The 27,307-nt window shown below is 41.7% G+C and overlaps 1 protein-coding gene and 1 long non-coding RNA gene across 2 annotated transcripts in view; one reads left to right on the forward strand and one right to left on the reverse strand.

The window, feature by feature from the left end:
• Positions 1-746: 746 nt before the first annotated feature.
• LOC311270227 (G-protein coupled receptor 26-like) lies at positions 747-5,395 on the reverse strand. Its single transcript, XM_084374972.1, has 3 exons — positions 4,156-5,395; positions 2,698-2,811; positions 747-1,762 (listed from the first exon to the last, which is right to left on the reverse strand). The coding sequence occupies exons 1-3, from the start codon at positions 4,824-4,826 to the stop codon at positions 1,342-1,344; spliced, it is 1,206 nt and encodes a 401-aa protein (XP_084231098.1). The 5' UTR covers positions 4,827-5,395; the 3' UTR covers positions 747-1,341.
• A 7,566-nt stretch (positions 5,396-12,961) lies between these two features.
• Positions 12,962-27,307, forward strand: part of LOC311270662 — a 61,558-nt gene continuing 47,212 nt past the window's right edge. Inside the window, exon 1 of the long non-coding RNA XR_014624280.1 lies at positions 12,962-13,275. This is a non-coding gene — a long non-coding RNA (uncharacterized lncRNA). The remainder of the gene's footprint in view (positions 13,276-27,307) is intronic.

Consider the following 27,307-nt stretch of genomic DNA (forward strand, 5'->3'; position numbering starts at 1 on the left):
ACTCTTGGATTCACTCTTGTGTTGTATTTCACTGATTTATACCAAACCCAGCATCAATGCCAATACCCAAAGCTGTTGTCTAGTGTTATGGGGCATTCAGACCAGACGCGAGGCAAATTTTAAACCATCTAGATTACATACAAAGATAATGCAAACAGACGTGAATTTGCATACATGAGGAGTGCCTATTTGTGTGAGTTGAACACATTGAACTTTCTGCAAAAAATTCACTCCTGTTGATCAACCTGACTGTAGCAGCGATTCGCTGAGGCGACCTTTTCATGAGAAGGCGAGGGTAGAAGAAGAAAGAATACCGGAGTCGATGGTGATTACTGAATTTAGCTGAGAGACTCAACTGAATTTAAACACACAGGTACACACCCTCCATCCATGCTGTTGGTCGCTAGCTTATGGCTGACAATGTTCTGGCTTTTTGGGGCACAAAAACACTTGCAGGTGTAAGGCCAATAAAAATAATATATAAATGATCCCACGATGTAACTGATGCAAGTAACGAAAGGCGAAATTTGCTTTGTGTTCGGTCTGAACGCACCATTAGTCTACATATAAGGTCTTCTAATCAATCTGGGAGTGACGGCAGGCTCCTGTGCTCTGATGTTTGGAGATGGGGCCATACTCTTGTCCACATTTGTATCACAGGTTGTGCGTTTAATGACACAAATTCTTACAGAGACACAAAATTACTAGTATGCTACAAAATCATCTCGTTAGAAACTGTCACTCTTGTATTGAAATCTCGTTACAATCAACACACACAACCTACAAAAGTGGTCGGTCTGTTCCTCTTTAAAGGACAAGGCTGGCCAGATTCTGTATTTTTCAATGAACTGATTGAAAATTAATCGATTGAATTGTCAATGATTTGAATAATACCCGTGTTTCCAACATGTGAACATGCCAACTGTAGTTCATCTCGAGTTATGCATGGTCTGGGTGAAAACTCAGTGGACCAAATCGCCTCATGAAAGACGTCTCCTGCATATGCATTTTTTGAGCATTTGCAAAAGAGCTGCAGTGCCGAGCTGCTTCGGGAAATTATTTAAACTTTTTCAAAAATGAATGGATTTATTTGTGACCTATTTTTAAGACTTATGTCGTCAGTAGGAAAGAATGAGTGCCAGAGGCAGGCTGGGAAAGACGAAGAAGGTCTTTTCATGGGATTTGTTGATGATAAGAAAAGTATAGAATATTGCCAGCCTTGTACTTCAACACGTAATTAAGAGACAAGCTTGTTCACTCTGATGTTGCACTGTCACACAGAGATCAATCATGCCCTCTCGCATGATAAAGTACCTGAATTGTCTCTGAAAGTGATGACCTTCACTGGCCAACTGGCTTGTTGGTTGGCGGTTGGATGTTGTAGGTTGCATTGGAGTTGGCGTTGGTCCTCCCTGCGTTGGTTGGGTTGGAGTTGGCGTTGGTCCTCCCTGCGTTGGTTGCGTTGGAGTTGGCGTTGGTTCTCCCTGCGTTGATTGCGTTGGAGATGCCGTTGCTCCTCCCTGCATTGGTTATGTTGGAGTTGCCGTTGGTCCTCCCTGCGTTGTTCTCCATCCTGAGGGAGGAGGAGTTCAGCGGACTCCTCTTGAGGACTTTGTTGGCCAGCAGGCTGCAGGTCTTCCTGTACTGGTGACGCAGCAGTGAGTAGACAAACGGGTCGCTTGCTGCCTTGCTGTAGGCCAAACATTTGGACAGCACGCCCCAGTGAGGGCTTATGGGCCCTGGGAGGAAGAGCTCCAGAATTCTACCTCAAATCAAGCAAAAAGAGGAAAAAAGTCACACACCATCCATTAAGCCAACTCTCAGATCAGTGTAACTGGAGTGGAAGACATCTAATGCGACCCTCCCCCAGTGCTGTAATATTGTGAAAATGTCATCATTTCACTTGACTGAAATGTCAGCACTGTGTTGGGGAATGTGAACGGACTGGTGTCATTTTTTCTCGCTGCTTTAAATCATCTTACAACCAATTATTTTGTCCTCATAAATCAAATCAAATTAAAGCCGAGACAAAGTCAAAACCAACATGAGCATTGTTTTGTTGTAAATCTGTCTTCTTAATTAGTGTGATCTCCTTAAATCTAACGCGTCTCTCCTAATGCGCTTCCTTCCTATTTCCATTCCACAATTCTAACAGCTTCTGACAGGTTGCCACCATTAATACCGGGGCTAATACTAATGAGAGCCAGCGATACGATCACAGACTCATTCGCTATCTCTCTCTTCCTCTCCCTCTCATCTCCCCAGTAATGGAGGCTCAGGGACAAGGATTAGACATGTGTGTGTATCTGACATCATGAAAATCGAGCAGTTAAAGATGTTTAAAATGTTAGCAGATAACAAGAAAATAATCAACAGCATCTGTACTGAGGCAATAAGCCAAGTATAAACACATGAGCAGCCACAGAGAGGTAAGTGAAAACCCAGAATCCCTCTAAGAAGTCTTAGGAGAGTTGTTCTACTTATTAAACTGAATGAAGAAGATAATTTAAAAATGTTTTTTAATTGCTGAGCAAAAACACAATGTACTGAATCCCACTGCAGGTCAATGGTCGAGCTGTTTGATCATTTGTCTTTTCAATAGTGTGATTTAAAAAAGTCAAGGTAAAGCAAGAAACACATGTTTTGATGACACTCACGCACAAAATCTCACATGCATTATTGTAAATGTGTGCTCACCTTGTGATGACATAAGGGCTGAAGCACACCACGAATGTGCCGATGAACGTACTGATCTTCTTGGTGGCCCTCAGCCTCCTCCGCTTCTGCTCATCCAAGCATTTCTGGCGCACGCTGCCAAAAGCACAGAGGTACCATTATCGACCCAGGAGGCATCATCAGAGACATGCAGACATAATGTAGCAGTCCACAGAGGAAACATGTGGGATGGACGTGGGGATGGAAGCAGTGAACTGTGCTGCTGTTATCTCGGAGGATTACCGTGGAGAAATTTCACACTGCACAGATATCAATTATGTAAATGGAGAGTGATTCAAAGTTTAATTATTTGACTGAATCGGGATGGAGAGCAAATGACGGAAACGCAGAACACAAGAAAGTCCTCGCCGACCTTCATGAGACATGATAATGTCACTGCCAGCAGGCTTCAATCATCATCAGAGAAACACTTTAAATTCACATCAAGTCACATCAAGATATACTTTAGAGGGTTTTGTGTCCACTGTATGTTATGTAGGGATGCAACTAACTACTTTCATCACCATGTAACTACACCTGCTTCCTGCAAGTCAGGATTATGAGATTAAAATCATAATTATGAGGAAAAAAGTCAGAATTCTGGGCTTAAACTCTGAATTTTGACATTTTTTTCACAATTGTGACTTTTCTGACTTTAGTGTTATAATAATTATTTTCAATTTTAAGACAAAAGTCAGAATTCCGTCTTTAAACTTTTGAGTTTTTGAGTTTAATCTCAGAATTTTTACTTTTTTCCTCAGAATTCTGATTTTTTTCACAATTCTGACATTTTTTGTCAGAATTGTGAAAAAAAAAAATCCAACTTGAATTTCATGATAATTATTCTCAATCCAAAGAAACAAAAGACAGAATTGCAAACAAAAAAAAAAAAAAAGAAAGAAAAAAGAAAGATCAGAATTAAATTTTTCATACAGTGGCCCTCATCTCATCATCCTCAGGATCAAGACTGATTTTTAAAAGGACACAAGAACAGGAACCATTTTATTTGGAACATGTTGTGCTTGGTAAAGGGTTAATCCCACAATTTTGCTGATAACTGATTAACTGGTTTATCGATGTACATCACAGATGGTTTTCAAATTGCTTATTTTATCCAGCCAACTGTCCAAAATCCCAGAAGAGAGCCACATTTTTTTTTTTACAATTTCAATGAATAACTGGAGCAGCAGAATTAATCATTTTTCCTGTCCATCAACTATTTGATTCAGCCAGGCAAAGCAGAGAAAATCCCCCACCACCATCTCTTCCTGATGCTCTGTATCAGACAGACTTAACCTTCACTGGAGCATGTTCTGATGTTGGATCAACCTGCTCCTTCTGACATGCTTCACACACTGGACACAATGAAGAGGGACAGATACAAACATCTGAGTGAAACACAAATGGATGACACTGAATGCACCTCTGGTGATGGTTTACCTGGGGTGAATATCCACAAGCAGCACCAGCGTCTGCATAGTGATCACGTCGATGCGTTTACAGTGAAACCTCGCGACTTTCAGCACTTTCTGATACGTTACACACATCACGATGAGCGTGAGGAGGAAAGTGAGAGAGTGCAAAGCCACGTTGAAAATGATAAACTGGGTCCCGGCTCCCTTCGCCCTCACATTGCAGAGAGTGCACGATGCGTAAAGGTGGTGGTACCCGACCCAGGAGCGGCAGGTGGCCACGGTGGAGAAGCAGAGCGAGTGTATCCACGTGTATCCGAGCGCGATCACTGCGTCCCGGTGCCGGATTCTGGAGTGGTAGCTCAGCGGGAACACCACCGCGACCCATCTGTCGATGCTGAGGGCTGCCATGCTGAGCATGGAGTTTGTGGTGAGAAAAGTGTCGAAGAAACCCACAACCTGACAGAAGCCGCTGCCTCCGGGGTGGCCCGTGGTGATGAGCCCGACCAGAGTTAGTGGCATGTTGGACACGCTTAGCAACAGGTTGCAAAACGTCAAGTTGAGAATAAAGAGACCGGGTACCTGTTTGCGGATCTCCGGGTTGTACAGAAAGCAGATCAGCACCACAACGTTGGACAGCAGCGACACGATAATAATCCCCAAAACCAACACGGAAGCAACTATGTCCGCTGCGTCCATGGTGCTTCCTCTCAAATATCCACACTTCTGCTGAGTGCATCCACAGTCCTGATGCGAACTGTCATCGTGAGTTTTAGTCACAACATATCCAGCACACTGTCATTCTTTCCCTCCCCGAGCACCAAATGTCTTCAGCGAGCGAAGCGGTCTCTCCAGCAGCGTCCGCGGCGAAGGATTCACACAGCTCACCTGATTATCATGAGGAAATCGCAAAGTCCGTGTCATGGGAACGGGGTCACAGCGGGAGGTTTGTGCTGGTGAGGCGCTGCGGTAGTTTTCAAGCACCCTTGTCATGCCACTGGTCTCACAGCTGAGGGCTTCCTCGCTGCGCAATTGCGCATTGACATGATGGCAGCTCCGAAAATGACATAAAAGTACTTGGATCTGTCGTCGCCTCCAGCTTCTTATATTGTCTTCTCTGCAACCGAGAGTGTAAAGCACGCTGGTGCGGCCCTGCTCAAAAATAGCTTTTTAGTGTAAAAATAGAAGCACGACGCAAGACTGCGTGGCTGGCTGATGTCACGAGCATCACGTTGAACACAGCAGTTCTGGTGATGAGATGTTTTGTGCAAAATGCATACGTAGATCTGTCAGGTGAGTGTATATCAGAAGCGTTCAGTCTGATTTAGTGCAATGAATAATGTTTGCAGTCAGTGTCTGACTGGACTGAATCACATCGTCACTTTATTTAGATTCCTCAGCAGCAAACACTTATAGTGTAATCCAGCTCACTGCGACAGAGGGAGACCCACAGCTTCATCAGTGCAGACATTCAAAGCCTCGGGGCTCTGTGGAGGCACTGGGCTTCTCCATCCACATTATTAGTCCACAGTCCAGCAGCACCACCGCCTCTGGCATGTGCAGCAATACTGTGTGTGTGTGTGTACAGCCTCCAGCCCTGTGAGGGAGGGCACACTGTGTTTTCTCACTTTTAGCCAAGAATGTGTTTCTGCATCAACAATTTCACAGAATACATAAAAAAATATTGATGCATTACTTCACATCCAACATGCTCTGAGTCACATCACACACTCACCTCTACTCAGCCAGTCAGTGGGTAAGTTGTCTGGGAGTTACCAGCAGTCCAAAGCACTTATTTGATGTTTAACATTGTTTTTTGAACATCATCAGTACTGGACTGGTGAGCCCAAGAATACACGACATGTATAAAACAACCATCCTGCCAAAATGTGAAGTTATTCTTCTCAAAAACATTATAAGTTATGTAATTAATGTCAATAATAACATAATTATTTGACGAGGATGCCTTGAAGACGCCTCCAGTAAGATGAGGTTTGGTTTCATGGAACAAATTGGAGATCACTGTCCAACACACTTCAGACGTATTCAACAGGTGATGCTGAACCTGGTTAGAGGTGAGCTAACACCTAAAAAAAAGAAGAAACCTAAAAAATCAGCTCACAAGTGTTGGGCTGTCTTCTGCTAACAAAATGTATGAAGCTATTTCTTTTATGTAAACAAAACATCCATTGTTTGGATGTATATGTCAGCAACAAACGTTGTGTGTTTAACTGTGATGATATATTTGATCAAATTTGAATGAATATTGTGCGTGGTGTGTTTGTAAGTCAACAAGACTAAAACATGTTCTCAACTTGGCCAAATAATATATAAAGACTACTAATTAAATCAAATGTAACACTGATTTTGCTGAAGACTTTAAGCATAAATAACAATTTACATTTGAGGTAATATAATTGTTCTCAAACAAATTAGTTTCTCCCTTATTGATTATTTTTTAAGGTAATCATTTATCTTATTAAGTTTTTAAATAAGTCAACGTGTCGGTTGCGAGTGAAAGTTGAATTAGACATAAAGACCAACCTTGCTGTCGTTGCTGCTGAAGTGTACACAAAGGTAGAGGCCAGGAGGGGTCAAGAGGTCACGAATGAAGAACCAGTGGTAGAAAAAAAAGGTATTCAGTAAAAGTCCTTAAAAAAGTCAATTTCAGAATAATGGCCCTGTGTGTGTTTTATATTTTGACTTGAAGCTATGGCTGCATTCATATTTTTATCTACTTTATATACTGTTGGGTAGTTCAATCTATTGCAATTTTTTATATTATAAACTCCTAATCTGCAAAGTAACTTGTAATTAAGCTCGCCTAACAGGTGAAATGGAGTAAAAAGAATAATATATCCCTCTATAAAGTAGCATAATTGGAGATACTCAAAGTGGAAGTGCTTCAAAATCATATTTAAGTGCAGTTGTTGGATAAATTTGATTGGTTACATTCCAACACCGTCATACAGGCCTGTCGCTGTAGTTCACTATACCCATACACCCTTCACAGCGACCTTGCTGATAACTAAATAACTTGTACTGGTTACAAAGCATGAAGCTTCAGGCATACATCAGATCACTCTGTTCTGTAAAGATAACACAAATCCCACTTTTCTTACATGCCCTGCGAGCTTGACGTCAGGATGTCGATGATTTTCTCATCCTGTAGTCCCTGTGGTGTGCTCTGGTAGTGGGCAATGTGATCTACGGTGTAAACAAAACAAAACTTGAACGTACAGGATCTGAAGACGCCGTTATATTAGTCACATAGCAGTTTTTACTCTCACCTCTTCTTTGAATCCAGAACAGACTCATTTACCACTGTCGCAGACCACCGTTGAAAATTTAAATTAACATGCTCAATGAGCCCCCCCGACTAAAGATGAAAGTTAAAATTACTCATTTTTCAAAAAGAAACAAGAAAAGATTAATTCCAGGAGCAGAATTAAAAAGCATGGATGTGATCTATAGTGTTTAATTGAAAGAGATTTCTCCTCCGTCCGTCTACAAGCGTAAGAGAAACCATCGTATTTTCCAGGACGGCGGTCACATGCAGCTGTCTAGCCATCCTATAAATTATCAGTAATGACAAATTGACAATAGTGGCTGCTGGATTTTTTAATTAATTCCACAGAGAGAGAAGTTTTCTCACTTCTGCCCTTTCCACATAGTGATGGAACAGATGGTGAAACTACATTGGATTTTTATTTTTTTTTTTACACAGCGTCAAGTCTCTACAGTGCTCCCTTTAATAGGATTTCAACTTCATTTGCTTACAGACTTTGAGTTAATGAGGTGAAAGGTTAAAGCACCACACGACCATTTATATATTCCTCCGAAAGTCTCTGCAGACACCTGAGAGGTTTTTCATCATTTGGCAGACCCAGATCCAAAACCATACTTTTCTTTTTAACACTTTGTTGAACAGTTTTTCATTACTGTGCTACATGGCAAAACTGTAACCAGAGACCATTTACTGCTTTAAAGCAAGACGTTATCCTTTTTGTTTTCTTTTTAAACCCACAGTGTGGTCTGAAAATGTGTTTCTTCGGTACAATCCAGTGGTAGGATCAAAACAGGCAGCAACACATTGATTGAACTGTTCACTTGGAGTCTGGTGTCATAATATATTAAATATTGTGATGAAATGCGCTCAAATAACTTCCTCATTTCCAATCATGCATCATTGATTTATTTTGTCTATTGACCAAACGAGCACATCTTTTCAGTCAAAGTTGAACAAAGGTAAACTCTTCTGTTTTGCAACAATTAGCTAATTCACAGCTGTGTGGCTGGTATCATCCAATCATATTCATGAAGCTGCGTAGTGCAGACATTACAACCCGACACTACCACCGTTTATCACTAGTGCTCAACACCGTAGCCCCCCAGGCCCATGTGCTCACTGCTTACCCTCCTGTTCATGCTGTTCACCCATGATGCCAATCTTCTGATATGGAGAGAACTCTGTCGTGTATAGATGACAACAGCGTCATCAACCAGATCAGTCGACCAGTCTGTTGTGATGTCTGCTAAGCTGAAAGTGTTAGCGCGCAACCCGCTTGAAACCAGAGTGAAGATTTCAGCTTCAAATCAATTTGCAATCTCTGAGCTTCTGGAGATTTTCACTTTGTCATCATTTTTTAAATAATGTTTTTGTTTTTGTTCCTGTCTCACTGTGAAGCTCTGGAAAACTTTTATTAACTACAAAACTTTACCATACTTTTCAGTGGTATGGGGTTGCAACCCAATCACCAGAGTAAATGTCAGCCAAGAACACTTCTGTTACATAAGTTAAAACATATTTTTAAACATATTTTTATGTCTGTTTAGCTATTTCTCTCTTGTCACAACACTGTGCTTATGCTCTGCTTGGGTTAAGGCAAAAAAAAACACTTGGTTAGGGTTCAGAAAACATCGTGGTTTGGTTTAAAATACCTGTTTTGGTCGCGATGACCACTGATAGAGATGGTCCGACTCACTGTGACAAACAGACGATTTTGGTCCCCACAAAAATTGATTGAAATGTCTGCAGGTCTCCTTTAAAAAACATCCGCTTTCGTCACTTTTTTTATGTTGGCTGTTATAACGCCATCCCCATCGCGTACACCTCCTAATGTGTAAGCCTGTTTATATGTATTTAATGTCAGCGTGATATGTCTCGTGTCAACCTCGGGTGTATCTGTGGTTTGCAGAAACGTTACTGGCTAACATTGTATCCTGGCATCTGGGCTGGGGGGTGAGTAGATAATGACTGAATTTTCATTTTTAGGTAAACTGTTCCTTTAAGTTTTCCATAGGCCAGCAAGATCAAGCATAATGCCAACCAGCAGAGAGTTTCTTACCCCACGATACGAGTCTGTTCTCAGGACCAAGTTGTAGTCACTCAGGCGTGTTCTGCTAACAAAGCAATATTATCAATTAGCATATGTCTGTTTGTTTTGTGTAGCTGAACGAATCAGGTTATTAAAAATGACTGTGATATGGATTTCTCTGCTCTACATGTGCAGTCACTGTCTCATCAGACTTCCTTTTCCCTACCATGCAAGAAGTTGATAGCCTGCATTAATAGGACTGAAACGAAGGTTATTTCCCAGCTAGAAATGTCATCATGGTTTTAGGTTTGCTTCTTCAGTCATGAGATGATTATGGCCACGCCAACTGAATTTCCAAGTCTTACAGTTTGTATCTTTATCTGCATTTTCCTTCCTCTGACAGTCTCACTTTTCCACACCTAAAGCAGAGCTTACTGTACACAGTCGGTTTGTTCCCCTCGTTAGATGCAGGCCGCCACCACTTTCATCTCGAATTTACTGTAGATACAAAGGCGGCGTATATTTTTTCTGTTGGCTGAACCTCAAATGCCTGGTTGTATCTTGGCTGTACATAAATTCTCGCCGCCATTCCAGGCTCAGTTAATCGTGCTCGCCCATCTGCTTTGATGTCCTTTCTCTGGTAATGAGTGTGACATCGCTGTACACGAGCATGACAGGAAGCAGCTCCCAGTAGTTTTTCTTTTTTTTTTAAATGAAGCGAGGAGTCTTAATGAGAGACCCTGATGGCACGTGTCAGGACCTTCATACACTGGGTATATGTGGTTTGTGGTAAATGTGTGTGTATGCTGTTATCTGCTGGTAGCTATGACTCTGTGTAACCTTCAATTCTCGTGGGAATTAGAAGTTTCCACAAGGCCAGAAATGTTAGGAATTTGCTCCAGACCAAATCAAGCTGGTTATTTCAACACCCTCATGAGAATATAAAGCCAATGCTATACAGTATGCATGATGCAGAGCAGTGCAGTAGCAATAGACGACTCGTGCCCGTGGCGGAATCAACACACGCCTGGCTGCAGCCCCAACTGGCTCATGCACAATTTCAGAGGCTGTCTTTTCGTATTATTCTTTGTTTGTTTGTGCTCGGACAGCCGTCTCACTTCTGTAGAGTAAGACTCACATCCGCACATACGGCCAGTCTGACTTGTCCGTGCCATGATTCATACTTTCATACGTCGCTTCGGTGACTCAGAGGAGCAATGGCTACATCATAAGCTTGCAAGTATGTTTCTGCATTTGAATCTCTTGAGGGTATTTTTGTTGTAAATGCACAGTCCATGAAGGTCAAATATCACTAGAAGCACACATGAGTACATACAAGTAGAAATTCATTTTATTTGACTCAGTACTTCAGGAAACCCCTTTTAGGTAGTATATTGCATAAATGTATGATAAAGATTGGTAAAATAAACATGATACTTCCACGATGAGACATTTCTCTTATGCAATAGGAATATATTTAGCATATGTACAGTAGATCTGATATATTATATTCTAGGTTGACGCAGGCTTATTGTCATCTCCATGCTGCATGTGTTGAAATATATATTTAATAATGTCCTTGCAATGTATTTATGACTGTATCAAATGATATAGAGTATTCGCTTTATCGTAAAATACACCAAATTTTGCAGTTTTTATGCGGTATATTGTAAAAACACTTTTACAGATTTTTTCTTTTACCTTGATGGCTGCACAACTTCTCAGACCCACAGTTAGAAATCTCTAACCTCTCCTACATTTGACCGTATAACATGAACTGTCTCCTGCATGTATTTCCAGCCTTATGTCTCCATATGTTTCGTTACATCCTTAACTTTCCCTCGATCCCGGTTACTTAACTGTTCCTGGATTTTATAAGAACTCTTTTGGTGGTTGAGCCTTTGCCCACCGAGCTCCACTTCTCTGTGCCAACCAATAACAATCACTACACACGGGAGGCGAGCTCTATTGACATTTTCAAATCCAGGCTGAAGACACACTGCTGCTCTCTGTTCACTTTGATCTCTCCTGATTCACCACCTGGGAACCCAAATCACTGTTTTCCTCGTCGTCATTCCTGTTATAGTTGCGCCGTATGATCGGAAATCACTCACCTCAAACTCATTAAAACCTTTACCTGTTCCCTGTTTCTCTCTGATGTGTTTACAGACTTGCAAAGTGCACAGAGGGGATGCTGAAAATTATTCTGTCCCGGCCTAATTTGAGTATTTCATCATTATAATGTTCGGGTAGCATTGTGTATTTCCAACACCAAACCCCTCTGAAGTTCAGGACTGACAGACGTCTGAGCCTTAAATTAACGAAAACAACCTTTCCTTCCCTGGCTGAGCTGGCTGCCCTCCCCACAGGAGGTGAGATCTCTGATTATAAGGTGTTGTTGTTGATGCTGCACTCACTTTAAGTTATCAGAAAAATCATTGGGCTGTAAAGTGAAGTCTTGACTTTAGCAACTACCTGTAATTTTTCTGCAAAAAAATTATGTAACTGTGCTTGTTTCTCTGTCTTGTGGGAGGTAAATATTTTCTGTAACAGCTTTGTTTTGTATCGGTTGTACAAGTTTAGAGAAAGAATTGTTTACACTTTCCACTTAGGCTGTGGCGTGATGGTTTCAAGTGTACACAGCATTAGAAGTAATGGCTTTAAGTGGGAAAGAGGAGTCATTTATTCCAGAAGCCTAATGCAACTTATCCATTCAGAGCTGGTACCAAAAAAAAAACCATGTCAAAAGGGTTGAAAATGTGAAATCTTGGTTATGTTTCAGTGCGTGCCGCTCAGACAGTCAATACAATGTCTGTTCTCCTCCAAAGAGGAGACTAAATGTGATTGAATGGCTGCTGGTTCACTGACTCATCTCAGCTTAGTGAAAAGCTCTGTTTAAGGCCTCAGTGTGATCTGTGGAGGAAGTTACTGCGCCCCTTCGTGGGGAATGAGGAAAGTGGGATCTGTCCTGTGTCTTTGTCTACTCGCTGCGAGTAGAATCCACTGCTGTCACGCAGCAGTAGCACAAATCATGACACCCACCCTGTCTGGGCTGTGGGTGGATGGATGTGCTGATCCGACCGTCCCCTGCTCCTCCCTGACAGTCTGCACTGATGCTGCTACGATTCATTACACTCACATACAGCTGTTTGAGCACACGCTGATGGCGGGGGGAAAAGAGGTTTAAATGGTTTTGACATCTTTCCCAAATTTCCTCAGGCAACAGTTTCTGGAGTTCCTGATTCTGTGAGAAAATACAGACGACACTAACATAGGTCAAGTGTTTTAGTAGAATATATTAAGCACATATCATGTCTTTTTCACCTTTAATGAAGTATTGTATAGCATGTCAATGTAGAGCATAACATTTTAGATGCAGTGCTTCCCTCTAGTGGATAAGATATTACATGAAAGCAATGACTGATTGCTTTTAAATAGTAATTGTATGGCAGGCTGTAATATATCCTTATCATATATATATTCTAATGATGAGAATCCAAGATGGCAGCCAAGTCAGTCCACTGTTAGTGTGTCAGTGCCTGATGCCTGAGTTTTTATTTCTGTTTTTATGTGTGAAGCTTAAGACATTTGTACCTGAATGAGTGGTACTTTTCATGAACGACATCTTCTCTTCAGTCTGGGATCTCTTGATGAAATGTTTTTATTTGGATGTTACTGGATTTTTGCTGAACTGGAAATCTGGATTGTTTGAGGCCTAGACACACCTGAAATCCACCTGGATTGTTTGAGACTGAGGCCTACCTGAAATCCACCTGCTGGATTACAGCACCTGAGGGGGACAAAGCATCCTTCTGCAGATCTTCTAAATGGTACAGTGCCACATTTTTAACTATTCTGCTCTTTCTGTATTGATCTGTAGCCACAGAATCACCCAAGCTATTGGATTTTGGATTTTCATGGCGATGTAGCCTTGCAGGCCAGGTGGTTGATGATGTTTTAAGTGGAAATAGGATTTTCCCTCTGGATTTTAACTTTAGTCAGAGTCACCAGCTATGTGAAACACTGAATTTAATGCTGGATTGTCTGTTTCTAACTGATGAACTGGTCTGTTGGATCTACTGTGCTTGCTTGGTGGATGGCTATTAGCTTGCTTTGAGTCTGCTGGGAATCTTTTCCCAAGGGGATAAACTGTGGATCTCTTTCTTTGTGTGATGTCCCTTTACGCCTGCTTCCCCTCCCATCCTGAGTGGAATGACAGTGATCCCCTCTTTAACAATGTCGCTGATGATTGTTTTGTATTTTATATCACTATGTGGTTTTCCTGGGAGTCCCTATGGGTCTGGCAGACCTTCTCCTCCTGTAATGCTCCCACAGGATGAAGAGTACTGTGGAGGATTGTGCAGTTAACCATGGCAATCTAACTTTTTCCCACAGTGACTGCTACAAAATGACTTTAATGCTCTCATCTCAGCTGAGGGTTATGATGTCTGTGGATATGTCAAAATGGCTGCTTATCTTCACTCCTATTGTCTCCTTGTGCTGAGGGAGCATTTTACTATTCCTGCAACATCATTTACGGCAAATGTAAAAGACTGTAACACCAAGCACAAACTTTTAGTTATGTTATTGTTTTTGCACTCAGAGAATACTGAGACAAATCCAGGCCGTGCCGCTCCTGCACAACGCCTTACACCTGCAGATTTTAAATCTAGATCTAGTTTTGGGATTATTCATATCAATGTAAGGAGTAATTTCTCTCAAATGGACACCATTAATATCTGGATTAATTCAACTAATGTTGAAATTGTTGTTTTATCTAAAACCTGGCTGACAAAATCTGTACAGGATATGGATATTTGCATTTAACCATGCTTACTTGGTTGTTTTTGTAGTGTTAACTATAAACAATTTATTTCCATGTGTGATAATTAAATATTAAGAGACTTCATGATAACCATCATTAATAAATGGTAAATATATATTTATAGGTAGATATGATGAGATAATGGCTTTATTAGGGACATAAAGTAAAGTTCATAGCACAGTAAAAACAGACAATAGATACAAAAACAAAAAGCATGTAAGTAAAATTACAGTTCATCAAACTGTAGTTGATTCAACAATGATGGTTGTATAAGTGTTACCCTATATTACTCTATTGAACTTTTCATATTAACAGGTGACTGAGACAGGAAGTGACAGGGGGAATCTATTTGCTGGAGCACCTCTGGGCCTTTTGGTGGTCATTTCCTGTTTTGACCAAAGGAGGGCACTCTCTGCTCTCTGTTCAGTCTGCCTGCTCTGAACCTGGTGGAGGTGAGCTGATGCGGTGGTGTGCTGTCTGAGCTGTCAGCACTCATTAGTGCCGTCTCATTAAAGTGATGTCAGTGGCACTCCATTAGCAGTAAAATGAACAGCTGCCCTGCCTCGAGGCCAAGTCAGCGACTGAACTTTGTTGGTTGTGGAGGTCTGCAGGTTAACCTGCTATAAGCAGGAACGCAGAACAAACTCTTGTCTGTTTTGTTTTTCTCAAATGGTCTGCAAAGCTTTTCCAGGTCAAATATTCAGTGTTGTCTGGTATTAAGATAACATTTAACCCTGGGTTTAAGTCATTTTACTGTTAAGTTAAAGTGAGATTTGATATGTTGGTATTGCTCTCTTACATGATGCACAGTATACTGTATGTTAATATAACCTGTAAACACATATTATCAACCTAAATCACAGTGTGAGGCTGTAACAGAGAAGATCATCCCATCATTTCAAAACAATGCTGTAGTTTTGATATACTGTAAATATACAGTATAAATAATTTCAACTATAGGATGTGGAGATTTTGTAACGGAAAACCCCTCAAAATTTCTTCTTAACAGCAACATAAGTCAAATAGATGGTTTCACTAATATTTTACCTAATTTTTAACTTTTACTCGCACTAGTTGACATGAATTTTTGTTTATAATAGTCGAAATGGTTAAACAGTTACCATTGTTTGCCATGTGGGGGCAGCAGTGTGTGAAGGCTTTGACATCTGGGATGTTAGTGTAAGTAAATATGTAATGTAGTGATTTCCGGAGTTTGAAACCTGGCATTACGTGTGCTTTTAACAATCTCCTCGCAATTGATACAGAAAGCATTTGATCTTTTCTCAAACTCACTTTAGCTTTAAGGCCAACCACACTTTAGCTCTTTCCCAACCACCTCCTTCCTCTCCCTCAGCTCCTTGTGACCCAACACATGCTACACCTCAGACAGCCACTCAGATAGACCAGGATCTGAATGGTATTTGGGGTCAAAACCACACTATCCCCCATTTGCCTTCCTCCATTAATGGCCTATTTAGCGTACTGCCGATGGCAGTAAAGAGATAGCTGGGCTTTTATACCTTCTGACTGGATATATTAGCAGGTAATGTCCTTAAAGAGGATTAGCGGATGGAGAGAGAGGAAAGGAGAAAGAGGAGGAGAGTGGCTGAAAGCGCCGAAGGGATGTCATGGCAGTAAATAGGCAGGTGATAGCAGGGAGGACAGGAGAGCTTATGCTGCCTTGTGCTGCCTCTGGCTATGGACGGGGGATTAGCAGCCATTGTGGATTCTCTTATATCCTGAAGCATGTTGAGTCATAGCTGTCTAATCTTTGAATATCAAAAATATGCCAAAAAATAAGCCTGCCCTTTACATTTGAGCAATGAGTAAGTTGTATTTACCATAATATTAATCCTCTCTTTTAAACATACAATATCAGGTAATACAGTCGTCAAGGTCAGTAAATGTAACTTTTCCCTCTGATCCCGTGTTGTCAGTCAGTCAAGAATGTGCCGTGGGTCGAGGTCAAGAGTCCCAATGAACCAAACTGATCATCTTGTTTACTGTTTTCAGCAATTAACCTGCCTTTTACTTAAATACATTCTTAAACAGGCAGGGCGACCTTTACGCGTGACCTTTAAGGAAGTTAAGGAAGTGTGTGCACATGATATAGACATTATTTTTTGCCCCTCAGTCACAGCATAACACCCTCTCTCTTGAAATGGTGTTGGCATTGATAGTAATTATTATCATTATACATGTATGTATGTGTATGACTGGTGGATTTTTTTCAATTCGGTATCGCTAGGAATTATATCCACATTGGATTTTTTTTTTTTTTTACCGTATTACATCCAATAAATGAAAAGTTCTGTGCAGGCAATGCAGCCAATGCAGGAAGTAGTCTTTCACATAGCGGGATGGAAAGTGAGGATGTGGAGGTTGGCAACTCAAACACCAGAATGCATTTTGGCAATGCACATTTCTGCAAACTATGGAAACGTTGAAACCTAACACTTCATCTCCTTCTTAATGTTTCAACTATGCAGTGGTGCACTCAGAGAGTATGCAGGGGAGGGGGGGCACCAGCACGCAGAGAGTCTCCTGCACCCCCTCCACAGTGCAACTTTGTGTTTCTTAAGGTGAGGTTCAGGCACACAAAACCACTTAGTTAGGGTTAGACAAAAGAATCATGTTTTGGCTTAAAATACCTGGTTCTCTCGCAACTAACTGGAAAATGTCCTGATGTCTCATTAAAATATCTGGTTTTGTTGCCACAAACATGGCTGGAAAATATCTGCAAGTCTTGTTAAAAATATCTAGTTTTGTTACCACAGAGATGGCCGACGTCTGTCTTTTGCTAGGAGTCACGTCACCATCACACCCTTCTCCCCCTGATGAGAAAGTCAGCTCATATAATCTATAGGTTATGTGATGTGTTTTGTAGTAATGTTGATATGATTTTATTCTGGAAACAGGGCTGAGGTTGAAGTGGTGAAAGGGTGTGTGGCATGTTGCAGGAAAGTGTAAATTAGTGTTTTTGTTGCGTAAACCTAACCATATTTTATTTTACATTACCACAATCTCTCTCGGACCTTTACCAGACCATAGTTTCCATGCAAAGATACTGTAGAAGGATAGAGCTTCAAAAACATTGGCACTGGACATAGAAAATATTGGCACTAAATGTTTCCAAGATTGCACAATATTGATATTCTTGGCGAAGAGTTTGACTTTAGGTTCCTCCTAAATACAGATGAAAAACACTTTTGAAAGACCTTCCCAGTCTAATCTGCCCCTCCCCTCCTCCACCTGTCTAACTCCCATATGACTAATGCCCAGGACCCGGGGCCTTGGCTCGGCCCAGCTAAGCCGTTTGGGGAGGATTTGATCATGCATAGATGACATTGAGTTAGAATGGGTCACTGCGGAATCTGCTTTAGCCACAGTCTGTTGGAAAGGAGTCAAGTGGAGGGCAAGCACCTGGGCTAGCTGACCTTTACCTGGGGAGAGGAAACGGAGACGGATCAGGGGAGGGGAGGGTGGCGGAGGGGAAGACTGCGGAGATCCAGTTTGTCAAGAGTCAAAACTTCAGGGATGAGCAAGTGAAGCATTTAGCATCGTATGAAATCCTGTCGTCAAAACCGGAATGGTATCATCCCTAATCGCTCTCCCTCCATTTCCTTGTCCACTTTAGCTTCACCGAGTGTCACACGTAAATACTTCCTCGTGCTCGCTCAAGTTTCCAAATCTTGAAAAAGTGTGAGACGGTACCCTCTCCCGGGGAGGTATGTACAAAATCATGTCCGTGCCAAGACATCCCTTTGACCGTCTCTGCTCTCAGCGGCACCGAGGATATGAAAGGAGCATTGTGTGCTGCTTCACGCTCCATGGCCAATTGACTTCTTTTCCCATTAATCAAATGCGCTGTTTACCTAATCTTTCATAGCATTTCAAAACCATTAAAACCAAGAGGATTATCCTAGTGTTTCTGACGGTGTTTCTTTACCTCAGGAGGAACAGGTGCCCCGATAACACTCCCCCCCCCTCTCTCTCTCTCCTTCTTTCCTTCTTCCTCCTCTCCTCTCTTCAACCTTTTCCCTTTTTCTTATTTTCACTTTCTTTTCCTTTCTCAACTTTCCTTTCCATCCAAGGATTACTCTGTGCATTATCTAGATTCTTAAAAGTGCAACCTCTCCATCTCACCAATGGACAACTCTACCCTCAGCTCTGAATAAATAAAGTATTATTGTCCGATTAAAGCAGATTAAGCAGATGGAGAGGGAGTCAATCTGAAATTGGGTTTAATTCTGCACTTATCTGAATTCTTGACTGCTTCCATAGTGTACACTTTTGTGTCTTTGAGCAGGAAGTCGGTGTGGGTTAGAGGGGCTACATTTCGGAGAGTGTATCTTACTGTAGAGCTAAAAGAGGAAATTGTGAATTGAATTGCACTTAAAACCCCTCTTTGTAAAACTAGACGAAGCGCGAAGCAAACTCACATGCCAGAGCAGTTGGCCAGGATCTGCAGGTAGGTGTATAGGTTAAAGCCAAGTTGCACTGCAGCTTGTTATGCCCTGAAGCTGAGGGAGCATGCTTTTACTTGCTTCCCATTGTCACTTTTGAGGTCAAAGGCAAGACATTCTGGTTTTAAGATCTGATTATAATAGTGTGCATGGAAATCTAGATATTCTTGCACAAACTATATATTAAAGGAAAAGTACTCTGTGTGAGAGGCTGTGTGGGTTTGGAGCCTTTTTATTGCCCAAGGAATCACAAACATATTGGACAAATTTGCACCTCATGAATTTTGTCAGATGCCAGCGTTCAGCGCCAAGACAAGAAAAAAGTGGTGTATCCATTATATAGCAAGGCAGAAAGTAACAGTGTAGAGGTTGGAAAATACATTATTCCCCTCTTTGTGCAGGACCCACTGGAACCACCTGAAGGACACCTCTGAACCGCTGCTTCAAATCAGTGGCTCACAAATCGGCATGATTTTGATAATGGGTTTCATATATTTTCTGTAATAAAACATCGTAAAGCAAAAGTCTTATCAGATGGGGGTCCATAGTCCAAATTGATGTCAGTTTAGGGGTTTGTGACGTGAAAAATTTAAAGAGGCCCTGCTATAGATAACTTCCATAGACAAAGTGAGAAAAATTTTGAGCATTTGACTTTTTCTAAGAAAATCAAATGTAAAAATCCCTTTAAAGGAGACCTTTTATGCTTTTTTCTGTTTGTTCTTTCTCCTTCCCTTCAGTGTTTTTTAAATTATTTTGCATGTAAAAGAGCTTGAAAGTTAAAAAGGTCAAAAGACTGCACAAGCAGAAGCTCCCCTCTCCCACGGAAAACGCTGCTCCTGAAACGCCTCGTCAGTCGTCCCGCCTTTAATTCTGTGACTTTGTGGCATCACACTACCTCACCATGCTACACGTCTGTTTAATTTATGTCTGACATTGCATGGGTCAGGCGTTTGTGAGCTGACCAATCAGAGGAGACAGGATATCAGGAGGGGGGTCCTTTTTTTAAAGAGGCAGGAACTAAAACAGAGCATTTCAGACAGAGGGGGAACACAGTGCTGCAGCACTGGACAGTATGAGAGAACTAAACTGTGTTTTTTGTGCATTAAAGCATGAAAACCTATTCTAGTAGTAACCTTAATTAAAATGATTAACCTGAAAATGGGTTTTTGAACTTTATATTCAAAAAAGCAAATTTTACATTTCATCGTATATTAAAATAACATCTCCTCTTTTATACAGCGTTACATATGAATTACAGGGAATCGAGACAAAGAAACACCTTTAACAACTTTTTGTAGTCTTGTGACGTGAAGGTTGTGTGTATAAGTACGCTTGCGCACACACGCACACATGCACGAGTGAGTCAGTCATGTTGATTGAGTGGCTGCTGATGACGATGAGGGTTAATCTGTATTTAGTTGGTCCATCCGGATGCCTTAGAGGCCATCTTATTAAAGGAAATGAGACGTTGTGAGGCCTTTTTTCAACAGACAGTTACTGAGCTCTGCGTACATTCCTTCGTGTCTCCTGCAGTGGTGGATAGGAACAGCCCTGTCCACAGCGGGACCCGACAGAACAACGCGAGACAAAAAGGCCCTTGTGCTGGTACACATGTTAGAGAGGACATGCCGGTGTGTCAATCCGATGCAATTTTGAAAGTTTATCTCTAAACAGAACGTGACCACCGCAGACGGCTGAAGTTCTGAGCTATTTGGATCAAGATAGCTGAAGAATCTAGAACCGTAATGCTTTAAAAGATTGACCAACCCCTCCAGTTACAGGGCGGAGGTTGAAAAAATGGGGACCTGTTGAAATAGACTAATAACGTCTTATTCGGGTCATTTTTTGGCTTGCCAAGGAGTTGACTGTACGTTTAGATGAAAGGGTTTAATTGGAAATGATAACCTGCTGACAGAAGGGATCTGTCAGCCCACAAGCCCTGGCTGTCTGTCTGCCAGTACTGCAACAATATCCACAGGGAGATTGGCAGATAGAAGCTGCTGTCAACGCCCTCAAGCTCAGGGTTGTTCCAGTATAAGCCCTGCACTTGTGTTTGCTTTAGCTAGGGTACGTGGCACTATTGCTGGCTGTGTGCAAGAAGCCCTACACACAGACCCACAACAAGCAAAGAGTGCATGTACATTCACAAACAATTTTTTGGTAATCTGCATAACACAAGGCAGATGAGCATCAAGGACTCAAATGCTTTCAGACCATCAGAGCAGTTCAACAAGATCCAGGACATCAAAGCCACTTAAATATTTTTCATTCTTGGGGCCACAAAATGCAGGATGATATGACAGACACACAATAGGCCCACAGTTTCCTCTTGGCCCCTGCAGTAGTGTTGACATGAGTAGAAATTAAGTTATCACCCCTTTTTAAAGTCCAGACGGCTGTCAGACAAGGCCCAGTGGCACGGGAGAAGATTTGATGGTTCAAGCAGCGGGCTGCTTTACACGGTAACCTCACATCTCCTGTCTCACATCTCCTTTTCCACTAGTGCTGCACTGCATCTCACAGCTGCTTTCTACATGTGTATCAGGATTGTTTTAAGGTTGTGGTGTTGCCTTGCTTTAATTTTTTTGGACCACAAGAATAGTCTGGTGCTTCCTGAGTTGATAATAACGATATATCACAATATTTATTTTTTTGTAAAACATTTCATAAAACAATTTTATCAGATGTATGTGTATTGCCGTGTTAAAGCCTTCAGAATCTTCCCTCTTCCTTTTCCTTTAGTCCAAGTGTGCCTTGGAGTTTTCCAGACCTTGCCTTATATTGTCCTCTTGTCACCCTCTTTTAGTGATCATCTATCACACTCACCAGCTATTGTCTCTGCATTTTAGTCCTGCTTCTTTTTGTCAGTTACTGTTGTGGTTACAGTGTAATCAGTCCAAAAATAGACTCTTATTTGCATTTAGATGGTAACTCAGGTAGCCTTGTCAAACCTTACTCTGGGTCTTGTATCCCAATTCCAACCAGCGTCCTCAGTCCTGTTGCCTGGTGTCTAAACTCCAATATCTAAGATAGCTGAGCTCAGCCTCCGAACCCTGGTGCATGTGTTGGAGAGCCATCTTGGCATCACCAAGCCACCTTAGTGTCTTATCTCCTACAGCTCATGTTGAGCCTGAACCCTCATGTCCAAACACATCAAATTTACTGGGGCCAGAGCCCACCAGTCTTCCGGGGCCACTCTTTCACAGTCACAGTGTTTTGACCTGTTACCAGCACCTGCTGGACCAATGGTCCAACCGCATCTACCACTTTCCCTTGCCTCTTAGTCTAATTCTTAAGTGGGTCCCCCTGGTTCTCATCTCTGGTCCATCATGCTTTTTCAGTGTATAGAAGCCCCTCCTGACTACATTCGCCACACCACAGCCTGGAGGTTGTCCTCCAGTAATTGGCTTCTTCACGTTCTGTCACAGCGACCGGCTAATACCAGTAACATCACTGCTGTGCACCAATCCAGTAGATGCTGCATTTTCATGGGTTTATGGCCCGTGCTTCGTTTGGTAATACAAAAGTGACCAACTGTCAACTTTTGAAAGGACTTTGCTCTGCCAACAAAGTTAGAAGGCGGAGTGCTGTGCGTTGTGATAATACCACGATTGCCATGGTGACTCGAGAGAAATCCCCTCAGCAGCAGACTTGGAAATGTCTGGTTGGAACGTAACTGATGGCACATGAGGGTCTTGAGGGTTGTTCCATTTTATAGGGGGAGATTTCAACCACTTCCACACGTAACTCTATTCTGAGGGGCAAGGGAGCACTTGAAAATGAGGGTTATCAAGCTTTATCAAACAAGGGTAAAACTTGGAAATGGAATGGGGCCTGAGTGTGGCTTGGTGTTTTCCAGAACTTGAATCAGCTGTCCCTTTGTCACCCTCTTTTAGTATCACCTATTATACTCACCAGCCAAAAGGCAGACTCACTGTCTCCCTTTTAGTCCTGCTTCCTTCTGTTGGTTAATGTTGTGGTTACAGCATAATCTTTCCCAAAATAGACTCAACAGAGCCTTTAATTTGCATTTAGATGACAACTGATTATGATCCAGATAGCTTTGCCAAACCTCCAGGTCCTGGAACGCTACCATCTTGTACACTCATTTCTCTCTTCCTTGGGAAATCCTAGCATTACTGATGAAATTTCAACTTTTGAAAGAGCTGTGCTCTGCCAAAGAAGTTAGAAAGGCAGTGTATTTTTTAAATGCCATGGATTCAGGCAGACCTGAACAACTTTTGAACAGCAAAAAAAAGCCCAAATAGCTCCACAGAATAGCAGGATGGCAAAACAAAACACTTGTTATTACAATACATACGGCTGCCAAAATGCTCACCACAGTCAAAGTCGTATATGTGTAAGGACACCTGGGGATATTTCTAGCCATTTTTCTGGCGTCCAAAGCCGGCTATTTTTCACGGAAAGTTGGATCATCTCCATCCGTGATCGTGGCAACCAAAACAGGTACTTTAGGCCAAACCATGATGTTTTCCTAACCCTAACCAAGTGGTTTTTGTGCCTAAACCTAAACAGAACATAAGCAATGCAATGTGACAAGAGAGAAATAGTAAATTCAACCAAAACAAATGTGAAGTTGCACACAGGCACAAAGACTCTTTGTCAGCCGTCTCTTAGGTGTTTTGTTACACATATAAAACCTTCATCATGTTGACCCCATCAAGGGTTTGCCCCACCCTAACTCATCCCCACAATAACAGAAGTTAAGAGGTTCCTACTTTAAAAGGGGGGTCACTCGCCATCAGAGAGCCACCATTTAATTACGACACACAGGAAATTATCCCTAGAATGGGCCCAGTGCTGATAAGAAGTCCAAGTCCACTGGATGACAGCTCTAGAAACCTGAGAGAACTTATCACCAAAGTGGGGGGTGGAGGCCCTCGACTGGGCGCCTGACAATCTGATTGGACTGTCATCCCCGGGTCATAATTAATATATTTATCAAATTAATAACTGAAAGGAAAATCTCAGCGTCATTGGCGCTATTGTAAAAAGAGGCTTGCCCCGGCCCCAGAGGTGAACAGTGGCCAAATTCATGTGGCGGTCGGTTTCCCTTGTGGCTAATAAGGCTGCTGTCAGTATAATGGGACAGAGGGGGGCAAAGTGAGCTGCCTCTTTTGGAAGCCATGACAGATAAATTGCCTCCCCCCTGCACAGACTGAAACTGAATTTAGAGGAAGAAAAGAAATATGTTACTGTCTGCTGACAACCACAACCACAGTCTTTGCATATGAATACTTGCTATTATACAGAAAGTCACACAAAACATGTACGAGGCATCACAACAGAGCGGGATTTGTTTTTTATGTTTCAACCTTTGTGTAGGAAACTGTTAACACATGCCAACGCACTTTTGTTTTATTCATTTAACTCGAAATGATGGATGATTTAATTCAAGGCTGTACAGTCTCTGGCATAAGCATCAACAAGATCACACCTTTTATTTTTTGTATATTATGATTTTTATAAGCTGTGACCATGTGACAATAATATAAAAAATATAAATCTTTTTTTTTTAGGTTTTCCCCTCAACACCTGGTTACATACACTATGACATCATACCTTTTGCCACACTGAGCGCATTTTCCTTTAATCACTTTTAAAAAATCTAATTACAGCAGCAATGTCTTTAGTTGCACTGGGCTGAAAATATTTTTGCACAATGTTAGTGAACAGTTAGTTAATGTTGTCTATCTACAGTATATCAGGACTGCCCAAAGGTGGCCCGCCATAAGGTTTGATTTTGTCGCCAGATTTTTGTAGTGAAAAAAAATCCCCAAATTTCAATATGAATCGCTGTTTATTCTGTTTTATTTTAGGTTAAAAAAAACCCTCTTTAAATATGTAGAAACCCTAATTATTAATTATTTTTCATAATATAAGCACAGTGGGCCAAAAGACACATTGCACACGAAGTAGAAGGATCTATGGAAGCCCTGAGATGCAAGTAAAAAAAAATTAAGGAACTCTGAAACATTTTTTCACATATTTCTCAATTCATACACACAAGAGAGAACACAATTTAGAAAATGGATCATCAGATATTTATTTCTCATTTGCATCTCGGGGGTTCTGTTTTATACCATTTTGCATCGTAACGTAGGTGTCAGCTTTTGGAACATGAGCCACCAGTAAGTTTCAGTTTTGGCCCTCCGACAGAAAAAGTTTGGACGCCGCCTATCTATTCAAATGGCCAGATGTCTTCAATTTCAAGAGTTAGTCAGTTATACCTCCTTAATTAATGCTACAGGAGTAAATATCTATACAATTTTTGATTGAAATTCATGAAGCTAACAGGTAGTTCCCCTCGACAAAACAGAGTATACAGGTCTTTAATTTCAATATATGTAGATTCCCTGTGGGTTTGCATATTAATTCTGACCCCAGACCGCTGCCATTTCCTCTCCTGTGCAGGTGGAAAGCCACAGTGGGGATACTTTTATCGGGCATTCCAAGGGTACAAAACAGGAAGGAGGGGAAGCCGAATTGTAAAGGTAACACAATCGGCCGCTAAAGTAGTCACAGGAGTATCGGTTTCTTTAAGCTGCGCTGAGCGCGGCACAAGATTAAGATGCGGATTACTGAACATTTACTTCATGTCACACAGACGGAGGCATGCGGTTTGTTCTATAAAGTGATACGCCACCCTGACCTTCATGCAATCTTGTCATGTGACATAATTATCCAAAGGGGTGAATTTTACTGGATTTGAAGTTTGGTAACATGCAGTTTCTCGATTAGTGTGTTTAAATGCTCAAGAGTATCCTGTTTTTGATCAAATTCTGAATATGGCATTTGGATGGAACATGAACAACCTGGTTATTCAAATCCCTGAATAAATTACATTAACAATATGCGGGTTTCTGATTGTCTGCCTGCTGGCGTGTCTTGATCAATTTCAGTTCAAGGGGACTCTAAACCTCTTTTCTGTACGTTTAGGAACCAAGATACAGTGTTTCACCCAATCCCCAGAATAAATGTTAGTGAAGTAAGTTTCTGCAAAACCACAGATAATTTAAAACTGGACGCTTCGTTATGTCTGTGTATGTTGAATTTTCTATTTATCTACTGTAACAACGATGTGCTTATGCTAGGCTTAGGCATAAAACCACTTGGTTAGGGTTAGGAAAATATCATGGTTTGGCTTAAACTACCTGTTTTGATCGCCACAATCATGGATGGAGATTTCGGCTTCCCGTGAAAATAGCAAACTTTTGGTCGCCATTAAAAAGTGCTGGAAGTGTCCTCAGGTCTACATAAATACACCTGCTTTTGACACGACAAAAACCAATGGAAATATCCCCTGCTGTCCTTAAAATTGTCCACTGGTGTGACCCGTACTGCGGTCAACCGTTTGGCAGCCTTGTTGTCTGTAACCCCCATCACCTCCACCTTATGATGTGGAAGTCAGCTAATAAACATTTTATGTGAACACAATCACCATGTTTGCTTACAGATGTCAACTTTGGACTTATCTGTGGTTTGCAGAAATGTTACCTGCGAACATCCTGGCGACTGGCCTGGGTTAGGGGATAAGGCCTTATTCAAGTATCCGAAACCAAGATATGACATTTACATGCACAAAACAGGATGCTGAAAAAAAAGGGATCATAACCAGGATACTAGAGCACATGCAAACGCACTCTATGACTGAAATGCATATTCAACCACAAATGTCTATTTATGATTTGCTGAATTAAATCACTGTGAGAAGTCACGTCTGGGATCATTAAAAGACAACTCCTGTCTATGCACACACTCTCAAACATTTCCTAGTATTTCCCTGCACGCTGGAATCTAATCCTGTGAGGCAGACTTCACCTTTGACTCTTGTACTTGACCCCGAACCACGGGAATGAGTTTGTGGAAGTCAGACATGCTCAGACTCTGTTATGCATCTCTGCTTGAACAATCCCAGAGAGAGAGAGAGAGAGAGAGAGAGAGAGAGAGAGAGTAACAGTGACAGGAGTGTTTGTGTGTGTGTGTGTGTGTGAGAGAGAGAGAGAGAGTGTGTGTGTTTATGTGTGTGTGACTGAGAGATTTTAATAACTGACTAGTGACACACCTTCACAGTACACATGATATGACACACTGAATAACTGACTGGTGACACACCTGTACAGTACACAAAGCTCATTGGTACAATCGATTTTGATCTTGAAATTGCAGCAATAGTCTTCAGAGTTCAGTCTGGACACAGCTGTGGAATTCAAAGGATGCAAACACACAACTGCCAATCATTAATCGGTGTGTAAGTTAAACCTGATGTCAATCACCTTTTGTTCTCTGTCCTCAGTGGTTCAACCCACTCTCCTCTGGACCCTGCATCCTCTGCAGCACAGGTGCACATTGGCGCACAGTTACATAGACCCCCTCCCTCGTGTCCTGTGTGCATTGTGTCCATTTTCTTTGCGTTCCATAGGGGCAACAGTATGTGTGTTTCCAGCTTTCAAAAAGGCCTTTGAGCTCCTACCCACCTGCCCTCGTCCCTGTGGCAACCAAACGTACAGCTTTTCCTCTAACCTGGGGGAAATGTGGGTGAGGATATAG

This window comes from Pagrus pagrus (assembly GCF_965226575.1).
Source record: "Pagrus pagrus genome assembly, chromosome: 15".
Classification (NCBI taxonomy): domain Eukaryota; kingdom Metazoa; phylum Chordata; class Actinopteri; order Spariformes; family Sparidae; genus Pagrus; species Pagrus pagrus.